The sequence below is a fragment of the Myotis yumanensis genome, unplaced genomic scaffold (genome assembly GCF_028538775.1).
Source record: "Myotis yumanensis isolate MYYU_CA2020_CCGP unplaced genomic scaffold, mMyoYum1.0.hap1 SCAF_8, whole genome shotgun sequence".
NCBI lineage: Eukaryota > Metazoa > Chordata > Mammalia > Chiroptera > Vespertilionidae > Myotis > Myotis yumanensis.
This window is the reverse complement of record NW_027223759.1, coordinates 88,819,913-88,838,165: the sequence shown is the minus strand read 5'-3', so window position 1 is coordinate 88,838,165 and position 18,253 is coordinate 88,819,913. Positions and strand designations below refer to the sequence as shown.

General features: G+C 41.1%; 1 protein-coding gene across 3 annotated transcripts in view; it reads left to right on the top strand.

The window, feature by feature from the left end:
- Positions 1-18,253, top strand: part of CNTNAP5 (contactin associated protein family member 5) — an 857,999-nt gene that overhangs the window by 779,949 nt on the left and 59,797 nt on the right. For 2 of the 3 annotated variants that reach the window (XM_070423164.1, XM_070423162.1), the window contains exon 21: positions 4,479-4,566. In XM_070423164.1, the coding sequence (XP_070279265.1) occupies positions 4,479-4,566 (88 nt within the window). Of the gene's footprint in view, positions 1-4,478; positions 4,567-18,253 lie in introns of those variants that run through there. The other variant, XM_070423163.1, reaches the window with a different exon arrangement.

The following is an 18,253-nucleotide window of genomic DNA, read 5'->3' as shown; positions in this document are numbered from 1 at the left end:
TTCTGTCCAAAGCCAAAGATCTTGCACTGACCTGAGAGGATCTCCATGAGCCAGCACCCTTGCAACCTTCTCATCTATCACCAATCGCTTTGAAACTCCATGCTTCCCACGCAGGCCTCCTTTTATTTCCAGAGTTCATGAAAGATCCTTGTCCTTTTAAGGTCATGGGTGTGTGGATATGGGCTACGAGAGAATCTAGATGGACTGTCGGTTTTCCTGATTGGGTGTAAGTTCGGAACTAACTGTCAAATCTGTAATACAAATTATAATCCCTGAGTGATTATAATTTAATGTTCTTACTCTAACATTTGCTCTTGAAATAAGAAGGGAAATCACAGGAGAAAATTTGGACTTAGACCAGATTAAAGGAGGAAAGGGATGGAAATGATGAGTTCTTGTTTGAATATGTTTTGACTGAGGTCCTGGGGGGACATCTGGGATGCATTCTGGTGAGCATTTGTATATAAGATGCGCTTTTCCTCCTCCTTCTTTATAATTTCTAACTTCTTTTCCACAAATGAAAGACACAAACAGGGAAGTGAGAGAATAAGAAATGGTATTTTATTTTCTCCCTCTAAAGAATTCCCACCAATCAATTAATAGGCAATGATAAGCACATAGTAGTTGAGGACATACAATTTCCAAAGCATTGAAGGGAGCAGAGAGAACTGGAGGCAGGGATATTTTTCCTTTTTAACTTCAAATCAACTTATTTAACCAGTAAGGTAACATACTTGCCTCCCTGATACCGCCCCCCGCCTCCGCCCCCCCCCCCCCCCCCCCCCCGTTCCCTCTCGATCCCTTCTTCTTCCTCTCCATTTACAGTGCTTCTCCACCTTCTTAATGCCGTGACCCTTTAATACAGTTCCTCATGTTGTGGTGACCCCCAATTTCATTGTTACAAATTGAACATAATTAAAGCATAGTGATTAACCACAAAAACAATATGTCATTATATATGTGTTTTCCGATGGTCTTAGGCGACCCCTGTGAAAAGGTCATTCGACCCCCAAAGGGGTCGCGATCCACTGGTTGAGAACTGCTGATTTAGAACAAGCTGTTCAGTAAAAATAGAAAGGGGGAGGCTACTCTACTCCTCCATTTCCCCCCTACCACCACCACTAACCCACAACTCCCAACTCACCACCCCCCAACCCCCCAACGCCCCCCCCCCTCCTGGCCTGTGGCCTGAGGGTCTCTGGCAGCACTCAGACCTGTTAGACTCCATTCCCACCCCCCCACCACCACCACTAACCCACAAACCTCTACTCCCCACCCCCACTGGCGTGTGGCCTGAGGGTCTCTGGCAGCACTCAGACCTGTGAGAAGCAGGCAAGCCAGAGGCATCCAGCACCTAACAGCAGATCCTCCCATTCCCCAGGCCTCTCTTCTATTTCTGATGACAGGAAGGAGACCTTGGAGGCTGGGTCTGCAGCCAGAAGCAAGAACTCCTGGTGATGTTTTGAGAATTGTAATGGGATTAGTATATTTTAAGACAGGTGCTTGCAAAAATGCCTTGGTAGGGAAGTTGAACTTTAATCTAAAATGCACTTATGACATTAAACAGATTAAGCCAGTGCCCAAAATGCCACAAAACAACAAGCTGTAAAGAAGCAGGTGTCAGGCATTTTTGAAACCAAGTATCTAATTGCTTCTTTTGAAAGATGAAGATCTGGAGGTCAAGAGAGGCATCCCCAGTGTAAAACAGACCTGGGTGTGAACCCATGCTCCTTACTGATGCTGTGTGTCTTGGACCAGCGATGTGCCTTGGACTCACCTGTCGGAGCATCAGCACACTTACCTTTAGAAAAGGGGGTGCAGATAGAAGTGAGCTCAGTCAGTTCTCGTAAATATCATGTGAAAGAGCAGAGCTGAGGAACCAAGCCCGCGGCCTGGCATCTCGGCCTTTTCCTCCCTTTCTCATCTCAGTCAGTGGCAGGGTCCCAGATTCTGAGGTCAGTCAAGCTTCTCAGGCAGGTGACAGACCTGAGCCTCCAATCGTAATTAGGAATAAAAATGTTAAACCAGAAAGTAACAATAAAGTCTAAAACAAAAATGCACTTCCCACTGAATACTTAAATGATGCCCTCGGCTAGGCCATCCCTTACATATAGAATTCCTAAGAATAAATGTTGTGGTACCCCCTATTACTGCCCCCTTTATACTGCTTTTACCATATGCATTTCCTACATTTTTCACATTGGTAACAGCATCTGAATCAGTATAGTTTTCAGGTGCCCTCATTCCATGTTCTGCATGGACCACACTCCATCACTAGCCTCCAGTCTCTTTTGAGTCACTCTACCTTCCTCTCCAAACCTCTACAGATACTCATATTTCTAAAACCCCTTTAATTACCATTTGCCTCCCTCTCTCCTCCTTAGCCATCTGGTACGTCCCTTCAAGCAGGAGAGAAGGACAGGAATGACTCTGCACTTGGATCATTGTCTCTCCCATGTGGGACATTTGAGCATAAGCCTGTCAATGTCCAGGGAACCCTTTCCACGGGAAGCTGACCCTGTGGAGCCTGGGGAGGAGGTGAGGGCAGAAGCCTGAGGAAGCTCAGCTGAACCTTCATTTCTCTGAATTCTGCCGCTGCTTTCCACTCAGCAGGAAATCCCCACTCACTTCAGCCTCCTCCCCACCTGCACTGTGGAGGAGGACCCCTGCCCCTGCTGGGAGGGGCAGTTCCAGAGAAAAGGAAGGCAGCTGAGAGCTCCCAGGCAGCACAAGAAGAGCTCCTTCAGGGTGATCTGTATCCCTGAGCCTGGGGATGGGCACCTCCAGGGCCACCGGCATCCTGGTGGTGCGATGTGCTCTGTCTTCCTAGCCCACAGGGTAGAAAGGGAAGCAACACGGACGCTTATTTAACCACTCAGCAAACCTGTGCTAGGAATTATTTTGCCATTTTTTGTAGCAGACACTTTAGAACACATATATTGATAAGATATCCATATTCTCAAAGAGCCAATAGGTTACTGGAGAGGGCGGGAGAGAAAAGGTGGGTCATTATGATGCAGCGTAATGCAAAGTTAGAGCAGAAAAAGGCACCATGAGGCGAGGATCCATTTTTCCGGAGCAAGGGATGAAGGAAAGCTTCCAGGAGCGGTGGACTCCGGGAGCACTTAGAACAGTGTCTGGCACACAGTAGCTACTTAAATACTGTTAATTAATTTTGTAGAAATTCAGAAATAAAACACACAGTGATTGTCTAAAAGTTCCTCACATGTCTAGAGAGGTATGGATAGTAAAGCCAAAAACACAGGGCCTGGGGCCCTGCTCCTGGACACTGGGTGTGGCCTTGGCCACATTGTTGATTTCTGGATGATATCGCTCCCCGGTCTGTGATACAGGGACAATACTGCTCACTTCATAATGTTCCAGAGAAGAATACATTTCGATATATGCTTCAGTGCAGTATCTAATATGACAAGTGCTCAAAAAATAACAAATATTACTACAGTCTAGTTTCCTAAGTGAAGGGTAATAAATCATGTAATCACTCACCACAGGTCACAGCCAGTGACTTCTCTCCCAGCAGAAGCTACTGCTCTGCAAACAGCGGCAGAAAGGAAGGCCTGGCAGTAGGAGCCGGAGAAATGGTTATTAGTCCTGATCAGTCACTCCCCAAGGGCACCCAGATAAAAGGCTCCTAGGTTCCTTCTCTTTCAGATAAACCTGAAGACAATGAGGATCCCTTCCAGGGATATCATTTAAATATTCAGAGTAGAGTTTGAAAGAAACTGGCAGGATTTGACTAGACCGAAAAGAGTGAAATGGGTTGGGGAAATCCTGCCTTAGAAAGAGGAGTCAGACAGCAAAGAGATGAAACTGGAATTAGTGGTGGGTGAGCCATGAAGGGTTCCCTAAAAATGATTCTAGCAATAAAGGCCTGAAGAATCCCAGGAGAGGCTTTTGTTACACCTGTGAGATAGGGTTCATGTAGGTGGTCACTACCCAGCGAGGCTCTCCTCCCCAGGGCTAAACTTCTGTCAAACTGAGCTATTTGCCCAAGAAAACCCCCCAGTGTCCATACCTGAATGAGACAAGGTCAGAACTAATGGAGCAAAGGAAACAGCCATGGCTCCAAGGACAAAATGGGGAGGAGGGGGGAGAAATGTGGAATGAGTGCCTGCTTCCCATTTCATGTTAATCCTGCACAGCAGGTTCCTGGCTTCTAAGAAGGCTTTACTTGTTTGATTATTTGCAGCAAAGAATTTGGCGAGAAAATCTCAGTGGGGAGATAAATACTGTAAAAGCTTCACAGAATTTCCAGGGAGAAGACTTGCGTGAAAGCCAAGAGAAAGGAAAGGGCCTTTGGTGTGCATGGTGGGAGGATTAGTGAGGCATTTCCCATCTCTCCAGGGGAAAGCCCCAGAGCGGGCCGCCCCATGGGTGCAGCAGCTATTTTCAGAGGAGGTGTGGCGTGCCCTTTGGGGGCAGACTTTGTTGATGCATCTTGTTTCTTTTCCCCGCAGATGGATGAGCAGCTCCGGCTCAACTATAACTTCTCCCCAGAAGTGGAGTTCAGGGCTGTGAGGGCACTCACCTTGGGCAAAGTCACAGGTTTGTACTCTTGTCCACTGGGCTTTGTTAAAATACATGAATGAATAAATGATTTTCATCAGGATATTAAGTGATTCAAATCTAGAACCAAGATTTCTGGAATGGGAGAAGCTATGATATGTGTGTGGTGGGTTGGGAATTGGCACTTGCCTCTATATTATGGAATCTTGAATAGGGTAAGTTAACAAAAAAACACTAAGTGATTTTTTTTTACTCAAATTAGAATTAATCTATTAATTTAAAAGACTTACTTAATTTTTACCTAAAGACATTAAGGATTTGAAAACCCCAATTATTAGGTTGCTCAAATCCTTAATCTCTTTACTAATTCATCAACAATTGAAAAGGGATTGAAATCTCTTACTATAATTGTGGATTTTCTTTTATTTTACTGGAAGTTCTATGAATTTTTATTTTATATTTTATGAAAGTATTTATTAAATGTAGGGAAGATTAAAACTTTCCAATGATTTTAATGATTTTTTTTATTACTGGCATTATTTTTAAACTTTAATGTCTCTTTGTGATAAAATCTACTTTGTCATTCAGTTTCACTTTAGTAATTATTTACCAGGCCTATTTTTTCCATATATTTTCTATTAATATTTATTTTTCTAAGTGTCATGTATAATCTTATGAAAGGCATAGAGTTTCATTTTGCAATTTATCCAGTCTAACCGTCAACTTTATAAGTTGGCAAAAGTAAGTCCCTTTACAATTTGGGGTTACTTATTTTATTTTATTTTTTTAAATATATTTTATTGATTTTTTACAGAGAGGAAGGGAGAGAGATAGAGAGTTAGAAACATCGATGAGAGAGTATCATCGATCAGCTGCCTCCTGCACACACCCTACTGGGGATGTGCCCGCAACCAAGGTACATGCCCTTGACCGGGATCGAACCTGGGACCTTTCAGTCCGCAGGCCGATGCTCTATCCACTGAGCCAAACCGGTTTTGGCACAATTTGGGGTTACTTATTAAGGTTGAATTTGTTTCTGCCTCCTTGTTTTCTACTTCTTCAACTTTCCCTGTGAGTCTATCGTGTTGTTACTTACTCTCTCAATCACAGTACATTGCAGAAAACAAATACCGGGGACATTTTAAGGAGGAATGAATTTAACACAGGAAATTATTTGCCTATAAAATTGTGGCAGCACTTCTGGTGTGGACTCTTGTTAGTCTTTCAAAGCGACTCCCCCAAATTTTTGAGTTGGTTAATGGGGAGTGTCACCAACGAGGCCATCACTGCTGCCAGCCTGAAGACCAGAGGCCACTGTGACCTAGTACTGCATGTCGGTTCCCTAGAGGAGAGGAAGGCCTCTGGGCAGTGGTGGCGGAGGACACTGCATGTTCCAGCACTTGGTAGGGCAGTGGGCACAGTTGAGAAAGCAGGACAGTGACTCTGGTCTCACTGCATAGATTGAAGACGTTGGTTTTTCGAGAATAATGTGCATCCAGAAATCTAGTTGCAGTTAAGTCTAAAAAGTTACATTTCAGTTTCCAATGGCAGTTGAATGAGCCAATCAAGTGACTGAGCTCAAAGTTACATTTCATGTTAATCTCTTATTCCATTACCTCTTTTTATTAATTAGTATTTGATGTACACACTGCTACTTTTGGTTTACCAAAGCGGGCAGTAATCTACTTGTTGTTCATTCCTTCCTATATTTCTGAACACTCTACTTACCAGGTTTTCTCTTAATTTTTCTACTGTTTGCAAATACAGATGAAATTCCATATTATATTTAGCATAGTAGTCAAACATTTATATAACTTATGAAGTGATCCCCCGTAAGTATAGTGCCTACTGTCAAACTTCTGTCAAACTAAGGTATTTGCCCAAGAAATCTAACTGGCATCATATATAATTATTACAATACTTCTAACTAGATTTCCTAAGCTGTGACTATTTTGTAACTGCCAATTTGTAATTCTTAATCTCTTTATAGTTTTTTACCCAGCCCCAATCTGACAGCCTCCTCCAATCTGGCAGCCCTCAGTTTGGTCTCTGTGTCTGAGTCTGTTTCTGCCTTGTTTGTGCATTTATTTTGCTTTATAGATTACACATACTAGTATAAGTAAAATCAGACAGTATTAGTCTTTTTCTGACTTATTTCATTTAGCACAATACTCTCTAGGTCCATCTATGTTGCCATAATCAGACTTCATTAATTTTTATATCCTAGTAATATTCCATTGTATTTGTATTGCTCATTATCTTTATCAAGTCATTTATTGGTGGACATAGAGTTTGTATTCATTGCTTGGCTATCTATACCAGTGATGGCGAACCTTTTGAGCGCAGCGTGTCAGCATTTTGAAAAACCCTAACTTAACTCTGGTGCCGTGTCACATATAGAAATTTTTTGATATTTACAACCATAGTAAAACAAAGACTTATATTTTTGATATTTATTTTATATATTTAAATGCCATTTAACAAAGAAAAATCAACCAAAAAAATGAGTTCGCGTGTCACCTCTGACACACGTGTCATAGGTTCACCATCACTGATCTATACTAATAGGTGGCATTACACCCTCACGTCGTCACAAGATGGCCATCATAAGATGGCCATGCACACAGGGGAGGCAGGGCCCAGAGGCTACTCCATGCAGTGAGGCCTGGGGGTCCTGCAGCTCTCCGCAGCATAGAGGAGGCCGATCCTGGTGTCTCCACCACCTTGCGTAGAGAAGGCGGGTTCCGGCAGAGGAGGCGGGTTGCAGAAGGGGAGGGCAGTTGTAGGCGATCAGGCCAGCAGGAGAGGGCAGTTGGGGGCCATCAGTACCCTGTAGGGGAGGGCAGTTGGGGGCAATCGGCTGGCAGTAGAGCAGTTAGGCATCAATCAGGCCAGCAGGGTAGTGGTTAGGGAGTGATCAGGCTGCCAGGCAGAAGTGGTTAGGGAAAATCAGGCAGGCAGGAAGGAGAGCGATTAGGAACCAGCAGTCCTGGATTGTGAGAGGGATCAGGCCTAAACCAGCAGTCGGACATCCCCCGAGGTCCCAGATAGGAGAGGGTGAAGGCCGGGCTGAGAGACACCCCACCCTGTGCATGAATTTCGTGCACCAGGCCTCTAGTCTATAATAATAAAAGTGTAATATGCTAATTAGACCAGACAGCCGAAAGACCATCCCAACATCATTCCAGACAAAGCTGCAGCAGCAGGGGCCAAGGCAGAGGTGGTTAGGGGTGATCAGGCAGGCAGGCGAGCAGTTAGGGACAATCAGGCAGGCAGGTAGAGCGGTTAGGGGTGATCAGACAAGCAGGCAGAGTGGTTAGGGGTGATCAGGCAAGCAGGCAGGTGAGCGGTTAGAGCCATCGGTCCCAGATTGCAAGAGAGATGTCCGGCTGCTGGTTTGCCTGCAAAATTGGTCCTAAACCAGCAGTTGGACATCCCTCGAGAGGTCCTGGATTGTGAGATGGTGCAGACCGGCTGAGGAACTCTTCTCCCCATGCACGATTTTCATGTACTGGGCCTCTAGTTGTAAATAATATTGCAACGAACATAATGTTGCATACATCTTTTCAAATTAATGTTTTGGATTTCTCCAGAAAATAAAAAAAAACAGAAGTTGAATTGCTAGGTTATAAGATAGTTACATTTTTATTTTTTCGAAGAATCTCCATACTGTTTTTCATAGTGGCTGCGTGAATTTGCAGTCTCACCAAAAGTTCATGAGAGGTCCCTTTTCTCCACATCATCATATTGTTATTTGTTGATTTATTGATGAATGCCATTTTGATAAGTATGAGGTGATATCTTATTGTGGTTTTAAGTTGCATTTCTCTGATGATTAGTGACATTTAGCATATTTTCATAAATCTACTGACCATCTATATTCCCCTTTGGGGACGTATTTATTCAGGTTTTCTGCCCATTTTTTAGTTGAATTGTTTGTTGTTTTTTTAGTGTTATGTGGCATGAGATATTTATAATTTTTTATATTAAACTCTATTGGATGTATTATTGTTAAATATCTTCACCCATTCCGGTTGTTTCTTTTCTATTTGTTGATGTTTTTTCTTTGTTGTACAAACACTTTTTTGTTTGTTATAGCTCTATTTGTTTATTCTTTCTTTTGTTTCCCTGACCAAGAAGACATATAAGAAAAAAATATATATTACTAGGAATAATTCAAAGTGTTTTCTGCCTATGTTTTCTTCTAGGTGTTTTAATATTTCAGGCTTATATTTGTCTGTAATCCATTTTGAGTTTATTCATATACTAGTACATGGTCAAAGAAAGTGACCTAGTTTTAATTTATTTTTCATGTGTCTGTACAGTTTTCCCAACACCATTTATTGAAAAGGCTCTTTATTCCATTTTATGTTCTTGAATTTTTGTCATATATGAATTAATTATAGAGGCATGGATTTGGTTCTGGGGTTTTTATTCTGTTCTATTGATTTATGTGTGTCTTTATGGCAGTACCATGCTCTTTTGATTACTATAGTCTTGCAGTATAATTTGATATCTGGTAATGTGATACCTCCAACTTTGTTTTTTTTAGGATTGCTCTGGCTAATTGTGGTCTCTCGTGGTTCCATATAAATCTTAGTATTATTTGCTCTAGTTCTGCTAAAAATGCCATTTGTGTTTTTATAGGGATGATATTGAATCTATAGATTGCATTGGGTAGTATGCACTTTTTAATGATGTTAATTCTTCCTATCTATGAGCACAATATGTGCTTCCATTTATTTGTATCTTCCTTAATTTCTTTCTTCAGCATCTTATAATTTTCCAAGTATAGTTCTTTTCTCACATTGATTAAATTTATTCCCAGGTGTTTTCTTTTATTTTAAAATGTATTGGTTGATTTTAGAGAGAGAGGAAGAGAGAGAGAGAGAGAAACATTGATTTGTTGTTCCACTTACATATTCATTTATTGGTTGCTTCTTATATTTGAGCTGAGTACTGAAATTCATTCATGGGGGGGTGTTCCTCAGCCCAGCCTGCACCCTCTCCAATCTGGGACCCCTCGAGGGCAGTTGGACATCCCTCACACAATCCAGGACTGCTGGCTCCCAATCACTCTCCTTCCTGCCTGCCTGATTGCCCCTAACCACTTCTACCTGCCAGCCTGATCACCCCCTAACCACTCCCCTGCCAGCCTGATCGATGCCTAACTGCCTCCCCTGCTGACCTGGTCACCCCTAACTGCCTTCCCCTTTCGGTCTGGTCACCCCTAACTGCCCTCCCCTACTGGCACGGTCACCCCTAATGCCCTCCATTGCCAGCCTGGTCACCCCTAACTGCCCTCCCCTGCTGGCCTGGTCACCCACAACTGCCCTCCCCTGCTGGCCATCTTGTGGTGACCATCTTTGACCACATGGGGGTGGCCATCTTTTTTGTTGGGGTGATGGTCAATTTTCATATTACCTCTTTATTATATAGGATGGTATCTGCACATAATGACAGTTTTATTTCTTCCTTTCCAGGACAGATGTATTTTATTATTATTATTATTATTATTATTATCTTATTGATATGGCTAGCACTTATAATACTATGTTGAATATGAGTGTGAGAGTGTACATTCTTGTCTTATTCCTGATCTTATGTGAAATGCTTTTAGTTTTTGCCCATTGCATATGATTTTAGCTGTGGGCTTGTCACATATGGCATTTATTATGTTGAGGTGTTTCTTCTATTTCCATTTTGCTTAGAGTGTTTATTATAAATGGGTGCTAATATTAAGTGCTTTTACTGCATCAATTATATCATCATACAAATTTTAACCTTTATTTTGTTTATGTGGTGCATCACTTTAATTGATTTGCAGATATTGAACCAATCTTGCATCCCAGGAATAAATCCCACTTGATCATGCTGTATGATCTTTTTAATGTGTTACTGAATTTGGTTTACCAATATTTTATTTATAATTTTTGCATGTATGTTCATCTAAAATATTGGTCTATAATTATTTTTATAAAGTCCTTGGTTTTGGAATCAGGGTAATGCTGGCTTCATAAAATGAGCTTTGAAGACTTCCCTCCTCTTGAATTCCTTGGCATCATTTAAAGTTAGGTATTAATGCTTCTCCGACTTTTTAGTAAAATTCACTTGTAAGGTCATCCAGGACTATTCATTAATCCCCCTCCCTTATTGCAACCATCAAAATGTGCTCTGTATGTATAAATTTGTTTCTATTTTGTTCAGTTATTTATTTTATTCTATAGAGTCCACATAAAAATAAATCATATAATATTTGTTCTTTTCTGTTTGACTTATTTTACTTAGCATAATACTCTCTAGGTCCTTCCATGTTGTTGCAGATGGCAAGATTTCATTTTTTTATAGTTGATTCATATTCCATTGTGCATTTATACAATCTGTTCTTTATCTATTCATCTGTCAGTGGACACTTAGATTGCTTCCGTATCTTGGCTATTGTAAATAATGCTGCAGTGTAGTGATGAATATGTCTTTGAATTAGTGTTCTGGGTTTCTTCAAATAAATACCCAAAAGTGGAACTGTGTGGTCCTTCGTGTGTCTTATTATAGCCCATGTTTTAAAGTCTATTTTGTCTGATATAAGTACTGTTTCTTGAGCTTTTGTGCCTTTTTCATTTTCATGAAATATAGTTTTCCATCCCTTCTCTTTCAATCTCTGTGTGTTTTTATCTAAAGTGAGCCTATTCTATACAACATATGTGTGGGTCTTCTTTTCTTAATCCTGCCACAGTAGATTTTATTGAAACATTTATTCCATTTACATTTAAAGTAATTATTTATAGGTATGTAGTTATTGCCATTTTATTCATATTTGTATCATTCTTTCCCTTCTTTTTCTTAAAGAAGTTGCTTTTTTATTTGTTCTAATACTGGTTTGCTGGTGATGAACTCCTTTAACTTTGCTTTTCTTAGAAGCTCTTCATCTCTCCTTCAATTTTAAATTATAGCTTTTCTGGGTAAAGTATTCTTGGTTATAGGTTCTTGTTTTTTATCATTCTAAATATTGTGTACCAATCCCTTCTGGTCTGCAAACTTTCTACAGAGAAATCAGTTGACAAGTCTTGTGGGTGCTCCCTTTTAGGTAACTACTTGTCTCTTGCTGCCTTTAAGATTCCCTCTTTGTCCTTCACCTTTGGCATTTTAATTATGTGTCTTGGTGTGGACATTCTTGGGCTCATCTTTGTGACTCTGTGTGTTTCCTAAATTTGCATGTGCTTTCTTTTCAGGTTAGAGACATTTTCTATCATTATCTCTTCAAAATAGGTTTTCAATAACTTCCTCTCTCCCTTCACCTTTTCATATTCCTATGATGCAAATATTGTTACACTTGATATTGTCACAAAGGTCCTTCAAAATACCCTCATTTTTTACTAATTCTTTCTCCTTTTTGCTGTTTGGCTGGGATGCTTTTGCTGCATTAGCTTCTAAATTGTTGATTCAATCCTCTGCTTCTTCTAGTCTGCTGTTGCTTTCTTTTGGTGTATTTCAATTTTAATGATTGTATTCTTTATTTTAACTTGTTCTTTTAATTGTTTTCTATGACCTTCTTGTGTTTCTATCCCCTTTTTAAGATTCTCACTGAGTAAACCTATTCTTCTTAATTCATTGACCATTCTTATAACCACTGCTTTGAACTGTGCATCTGGTAGATTGCTTACCTCCATTTCAATTCAGTTCCCTAACACCAGGTTTTCTCTTACTCTTTTATTTGGGACATATTTCTTTGACTCTTCATTTTGGCTGCCCCTCTGTGTTTTATTTCTGTGTACTAGGTAGATCTGCTACATCTTTCAGTCTTGACAGAGTTGGCTTATATAATAGGTGTCCTTTTATAGGTCAGCTTTGATTGCTGTTGACATGTCAGTAGGTAGTATTGACCTTCAGTCTGACTGGCTAAAAGGTTTGGCCTTGAACACATCATACAAGCTACTACACAGAAGGATTCATCCCAGGGGGTGAGAGGTTAGGCACGACTGAGACCATCCTTTGGGTTTGCAGCTTATAGAACTAATAGGGTGGTGCTCTGTTGTGGTCTGAAGTGTGCCATCAGATGTATTGGTTCTGGGTCCTCTTGGGAAGTGCTTTGGTGCTGGCCAATTTTAGCCACTGTCTCTGACTGGCCCAGGGACATCTGGAAGGAGCCACAAAGCAATAAGCAGTTGGTAGCGGCCTGTGCTAAGTCTGAAGCTTCATGGTAGAGGCCATGCTGTGAATTTAGGTGGGGTTCCACCAGAACTGGTGCTGCTCATCCAAAGGTACAGGGCACCTCAGGGCCAGCTGCTACTTGCTGGCTACCTATGGTGCATGAGTTGGTTTGGGGGCTCTCAGGGAGTCACCAGGATAGAGCTAATAGTATTCACCAGGTAAAATAGATTTAGATCTGTCACCCACCTGCAGGATGTGTGAGAGGAGGGCTCAACAACAGGAGCCACACTACTCAGTTTCTCTCCATAGGTCACTGGTGCCTTTGCAGTTGCTTTCCCTTCTTCACTGAAACTTAGGATGAGTGCCTATGAGTTAGTGAGTCTGTGTGAAGACCCTTTAAGAGGGCACTGTGTTTCCAGCAACATTTCAATCATAGGGATGTATGGAATTGTCATTAACTTTCACAGCCAGATGTTTTGGGGCTCCTCATTCTGGCACTTTAATTCCAGTTGGGTACCCAGTGTGAGAATGAGATCCTTGACTTCTCAAGGGTATTATCTATAGCTGAGATACCCTTCGATGTTCTCAACCACCACATGTGTGTAGAACTAGCCTGTTTTGGCTCTCCACCTATTCTATTAGTCTTGACTTGGCTTCTTCTTTATATCCTTACTTGTAGGACTTCTGTTAAGCTAGTTTTCAGATGGATTTCCTGGTTGATTGTTCTATACTTTAGTTGTAATTTTGATGTGTCCTGGAAGAAGGAGGCCCAGCATTTACCTACTCTGACATCTTGACTGGAACTGTTTACCAAGTTTAATTTCCTTCTCTTTATAGTAAATCCTTTTGAATTTTTTTCTTTGTCAGTGATTCTTTACATAAAATGTGTCTTTATTTTACATTTATTCTTGGAAGATGTTTTTGCTAGACTTATGATTAAATATTGAAAGATATTTTACCTGAGTTTAGAAAGAACTATTCAGGTGTGTAATAGACTGATCTCACTCTAGATCATAACAACCTATGATACACTTCTCTGCCCAATTATGATTTCAGTGATGTTACAAAAGAAATGTGAAAGTGTCCAACTAGGTATGCTTATTAATGTTAATCAGAAATGCTACCAGAGATTTCCAAAATGTTGGTGGAGTAAGTGGAATCTACACTGACACACTCCCAGGACCAAACTGTAAATACCATGAAAATACAGAAAAGCCACCCTGAAAAGCCAAATGAACACTAGCTGGAGAGAATCCTGATAACCACATGGAGACTAGTAGGAAGTGCAGAGGTGTGGAAAGGCTGACTGAGCTCCCACAAACAGCAGCTGAAGTTCCGGAAGGATATCTCAGTTGTGGGAGGTTGCAACTGAGAACTCTTGGGTCTAAATGCCAGGAGGGGGTCCCCAGCCCAGATGACCAGAACTGAGAAAGATGCCCACATAACATCTGACTATGAAAAGCAGCAGGGTTTCTGCCTGCCGAATAACAACACCATCTCAAAGGGCCAACACACAAAATTTTGTGTGCAGCCACTCACATTGGGTTGAGGTAGAGGGAGAGCAGAGTAGATTGGACCTGAGTGAGCAGAAGCCAAGATTGGGGTCTCTGGGTTTGGAGCACAGAAGGCAGCCACTTTAGTTTTCTGTGCTGAGTCATTCCCTCCTGCTGAGGAGGAAATCCTTCTCCTGGAGACCTTTGCTATCCGGGCAGTTTTTTCCAGGGGAGAGGCAGTTACCACACCCTGTTGGAAAACCACTTGCCCCACCATGTGGTGCATAGCCTGAGGCTAATCACGTCTGAGTGTCAATGGGACTGCAGAAAGAGGTGGGTGTCTGGAGGCTTTGAGTCTTTCCCTGATCTAACCCAGTCTCGGGTCAAGGAAAAGCAGACCCTGATGCATATGTCAATCCTTTCCAAAGCCACCCAGTCTCAGCAGAGGGAGCCACAAGCTATTGATTGCTGATAACTCCAATCAGAGTACTCAAGGCCAGTCACAAACAGCATCTGACATTGTCCTGCACTGGACATTGGGACTGAGAGCAGACACAAACCTAAACAGGCAGCCAAAATGGGGAGACAAAAACACAAGACCCAAATGAAAGAACAAGATAATTCTTTAGAAGAAGAACAAAATAAAATGGAGATAAGCATTTATCAGACATAGAATTCAGAAAAACGATGGTAAAAATGCTCAACAGCTTGATAAAAAATACAGTAACTATGAAGAATGACATAGAATTCATAAAGAACACTTTGCAAGGAATGCACAGCAGATTAGGGGACACCAAGGACCGATCAGTGAATTAGAAGACAGGGTAAAAAAAATCACTCAATCAAGAACCAAAAAGAAAAAGAAAAAATAAAAAAAAACAGGCAGAGACATGAAATTATAGTAAATGCCGTAACGGGTTTGGCTCAGTAGATAGAGCGTCAGCCTGTGGACTGAAAGGTCCCAGGTTCGATTCCGGTCAAGGGCATGTACCTTGGTGGTGGGCACATCTCCAGTAGGGAGTGTGCAGGAGGCAGCTGATCGATGTTTCTCTCTCATCCATGTTTCTAACTCTCTATCTCTCTCCCTTCCTCTCTGTAAAAAATCAATAAAAAAAAAATTTAAAAAATTAAAATAAAAATAAAAAAAAAACAGGCAGACAGATTAAGGGAGCGGTGGGGCAACGTGAAACATAACAATATTCACATAATAGGTACGACAGAGGGAAATAAAGTGAGTAAGGGATAGAGAACCTGTATGAAGAAATAATGGCAGAAAAATTCTCTAACCTGCTGAAGGAAAAAGTCACACAAGTTCAGGAAGCACAGAGATTCCCAAGCAAGAACTCCAAAAAGCTTATGCCCATACACATTATAATTAAAATGCCAAACATTAAAGAAAAAGAGAATAATCTTAAAGGCAGCAAGAGAAAAGCAATTTGTTACCTACTAAGGAGCTCCCATATGGCTATCAGCTCATTTCTCAACAGAAACTCTATAGGCCAGAAGGGAATGGCATGAAATATTCAAGGTAATGAAAAGCCAGGATCTGAAACCAAGATTACTACATCCAACAAGGCTATCATTCAAAATATATAGTGAAACAAAGATCTACCCAGACAAAACAAGGCTAAAGGAGTTTATCACCACCAAACGAGCACTGCACGAAATGCTAAAGGGACTGCTATAATGAGAAGAAGAAATGGAGAGAGAGAGAAGCATGGGTATAAATAATTGAAATGGAAATAAATACCTATCAATAATGACATTAAATGCAATCAATCCAACAAGAGGATATAACCCTGGTAAACATATATGCACCCAATATAGGAGCACCTACATATATATTTAAAAAATGTCTAAAGAATTTTAAGGGAGAGATCAACAGCAATATACTCATAGTAGGGGACTTTAACACCTTGCTGACTTCACTGGATAGATCTTCATAAATAAATAAATAAATAAATAAATAAATAAATAACAAGGAATCAGAGACACTAAATGGCACATTTGATCAGATGGATTTAATTAACATTTATAGACCATTTTACCCCAGAGCTGAAGAATATATATTCTTCTCAAGTGCATATGGATCATACTCAAAGATAGACCACATGTTAAGACACAAAACAAATCTCTACAAGTTCAAGAAAATTGAAATATCAATCATCTTCTCATATCACAATGGCATAAAATTTATAAACCAGTGACAGTAAAAATACTCAAAATATCCAAGCACATGGAGGCTAAGTAGCATGTTATTAAAATGATTGGGTTACCAATGAGATCAAGAATGAAATCAAAACCTTCCTGGGAACCAATGAAAGTGAAGACACAACAACCCAAAATCTATGGGACATAGTAAAAGAAGTCCTGTGACAGGATTTTATAGCACATCAGGATCACCTAAAAAAAAATAAGAAAAACAAACAAACAACATTTTAAACCTACAACTTGAAGAAGTAGAAAGAGAACAACAAGAAAAGCCCAGAGTAAGTAGACAAAATGAAATAATAAAGATTGGAATAGAAATAAATGACATAGAGCCTAAAAAAATCAATACAAAAATCAATAACACCAAGAGCTGGTTCTTTGAAAAAATAAACAAGGTTGATAAACTGTTAGCCAGACTTATTAAGAAACAAAGAGTGAGAACTCAAACAAAATCAGAAATCAAAGTGGTGAAATAACAACTGACACCACAGAAATAAAAAGGATTGTAAGAAAATAATATGAACAACTATATGCCAACAAGCTGGACAATATGGTTGAAATGGACAAATTCCTAGAAAAATACAAATTTTTAAACTGAATTGAGAAGCATCAGAAAATCTTAATAGGCTAATAACAACTGATGAAATAGAAGCAGTAATAAAAAATGAATAAATAAGAAACTCCCAGCAAACAAAAGCCCTGGTCCAGATGGCTTACAGGGAAGTTTTACCAAACCTTCAAAGAACAACTTCCACTTTTACTCCTCAAACTATTCCAAAAAAATCCAAGAAGAAGAAACACGTTCAAGCTCTTTTTATGAGGCCAGCAATAAACACACTGCAAGAAAAAATAATTACAGGCCAATATCCCTGAGGAACATAAATGATAAAATCCTCAACCAAATATTAGCAAATCAGATCCAGCAATATATTAAAAAGATGATACACCAAGACCAAGTGGGATTAATTCCAATGATGCAAAGCTGGTACAATATGTGCAAATCAATAAACATGATACTTCACATAAACAAACTGAAAGATAAAAATAACATGATGTTATCAAGAGATGCAGAAAAAGCATTGGACAAAACCCATCACCCATTTTTGATAAAAACTCTCAGTAAAGTGGGAGAGTGATCACATCTCAAAATAATAAAGGCCATATATAAGAAACCTACAGCCAACATCATCCTCAATGGGCAAAACCTAAAACAGGAACAAGACAGGAATGCCTGCTTTCACCAATCTTATTTAACACTAGAGGCCCGGTGCACGAATTCATGCATGGGTGGGGTTTCTTGGCCTGGCCAGTGATTGGGCCGATCTGGTCTGTCTCACCCAGTCCTGATCAGGGCCATTGGGGCCAGCCAGCCAGGGGGAGAGGCCGAGGGAGGTTGGCAGGCCAGGTCGAAGGACCGCAGGAAGGCCGACTGGGGGGAGGGGTCGTGGGAGGTTGGCTGGCCGCCAGGGGGTGGGACCACAGGAGGTTGGCTGGCTGGGGAGTTTGGATGTGGGAGTGCACTGACCACCAGGGGGCAGCTCCTGCAGTGAGCGTCTGACTCTTGGTGGTGAGTGCATCAGTGCATGTCATAGCAACCAGTTGACCAGTTGTTTGGTCATTCAGTCACTTAGGCTTTTATATATCTGTACTAATAAAAGAGTAATATGCTAATTAGACCGGACAGCCCGGACGTCTCCCGGACATCATTCTGGATGTCCTTCCTGACAAAGCCAGGGCCTGAGTGAAGCCGTTCGGGGTCGCGGGTGCCTGTGGCCAGCCCAGGTGAAGCTGCCTGGGGTGCCGGGTGCCTGTGGCCAGCCAGAGGGAGGGAAGCCCAGGTCCTGATTGCCTGCGGCTGGCTGGAGGAGGGAAGC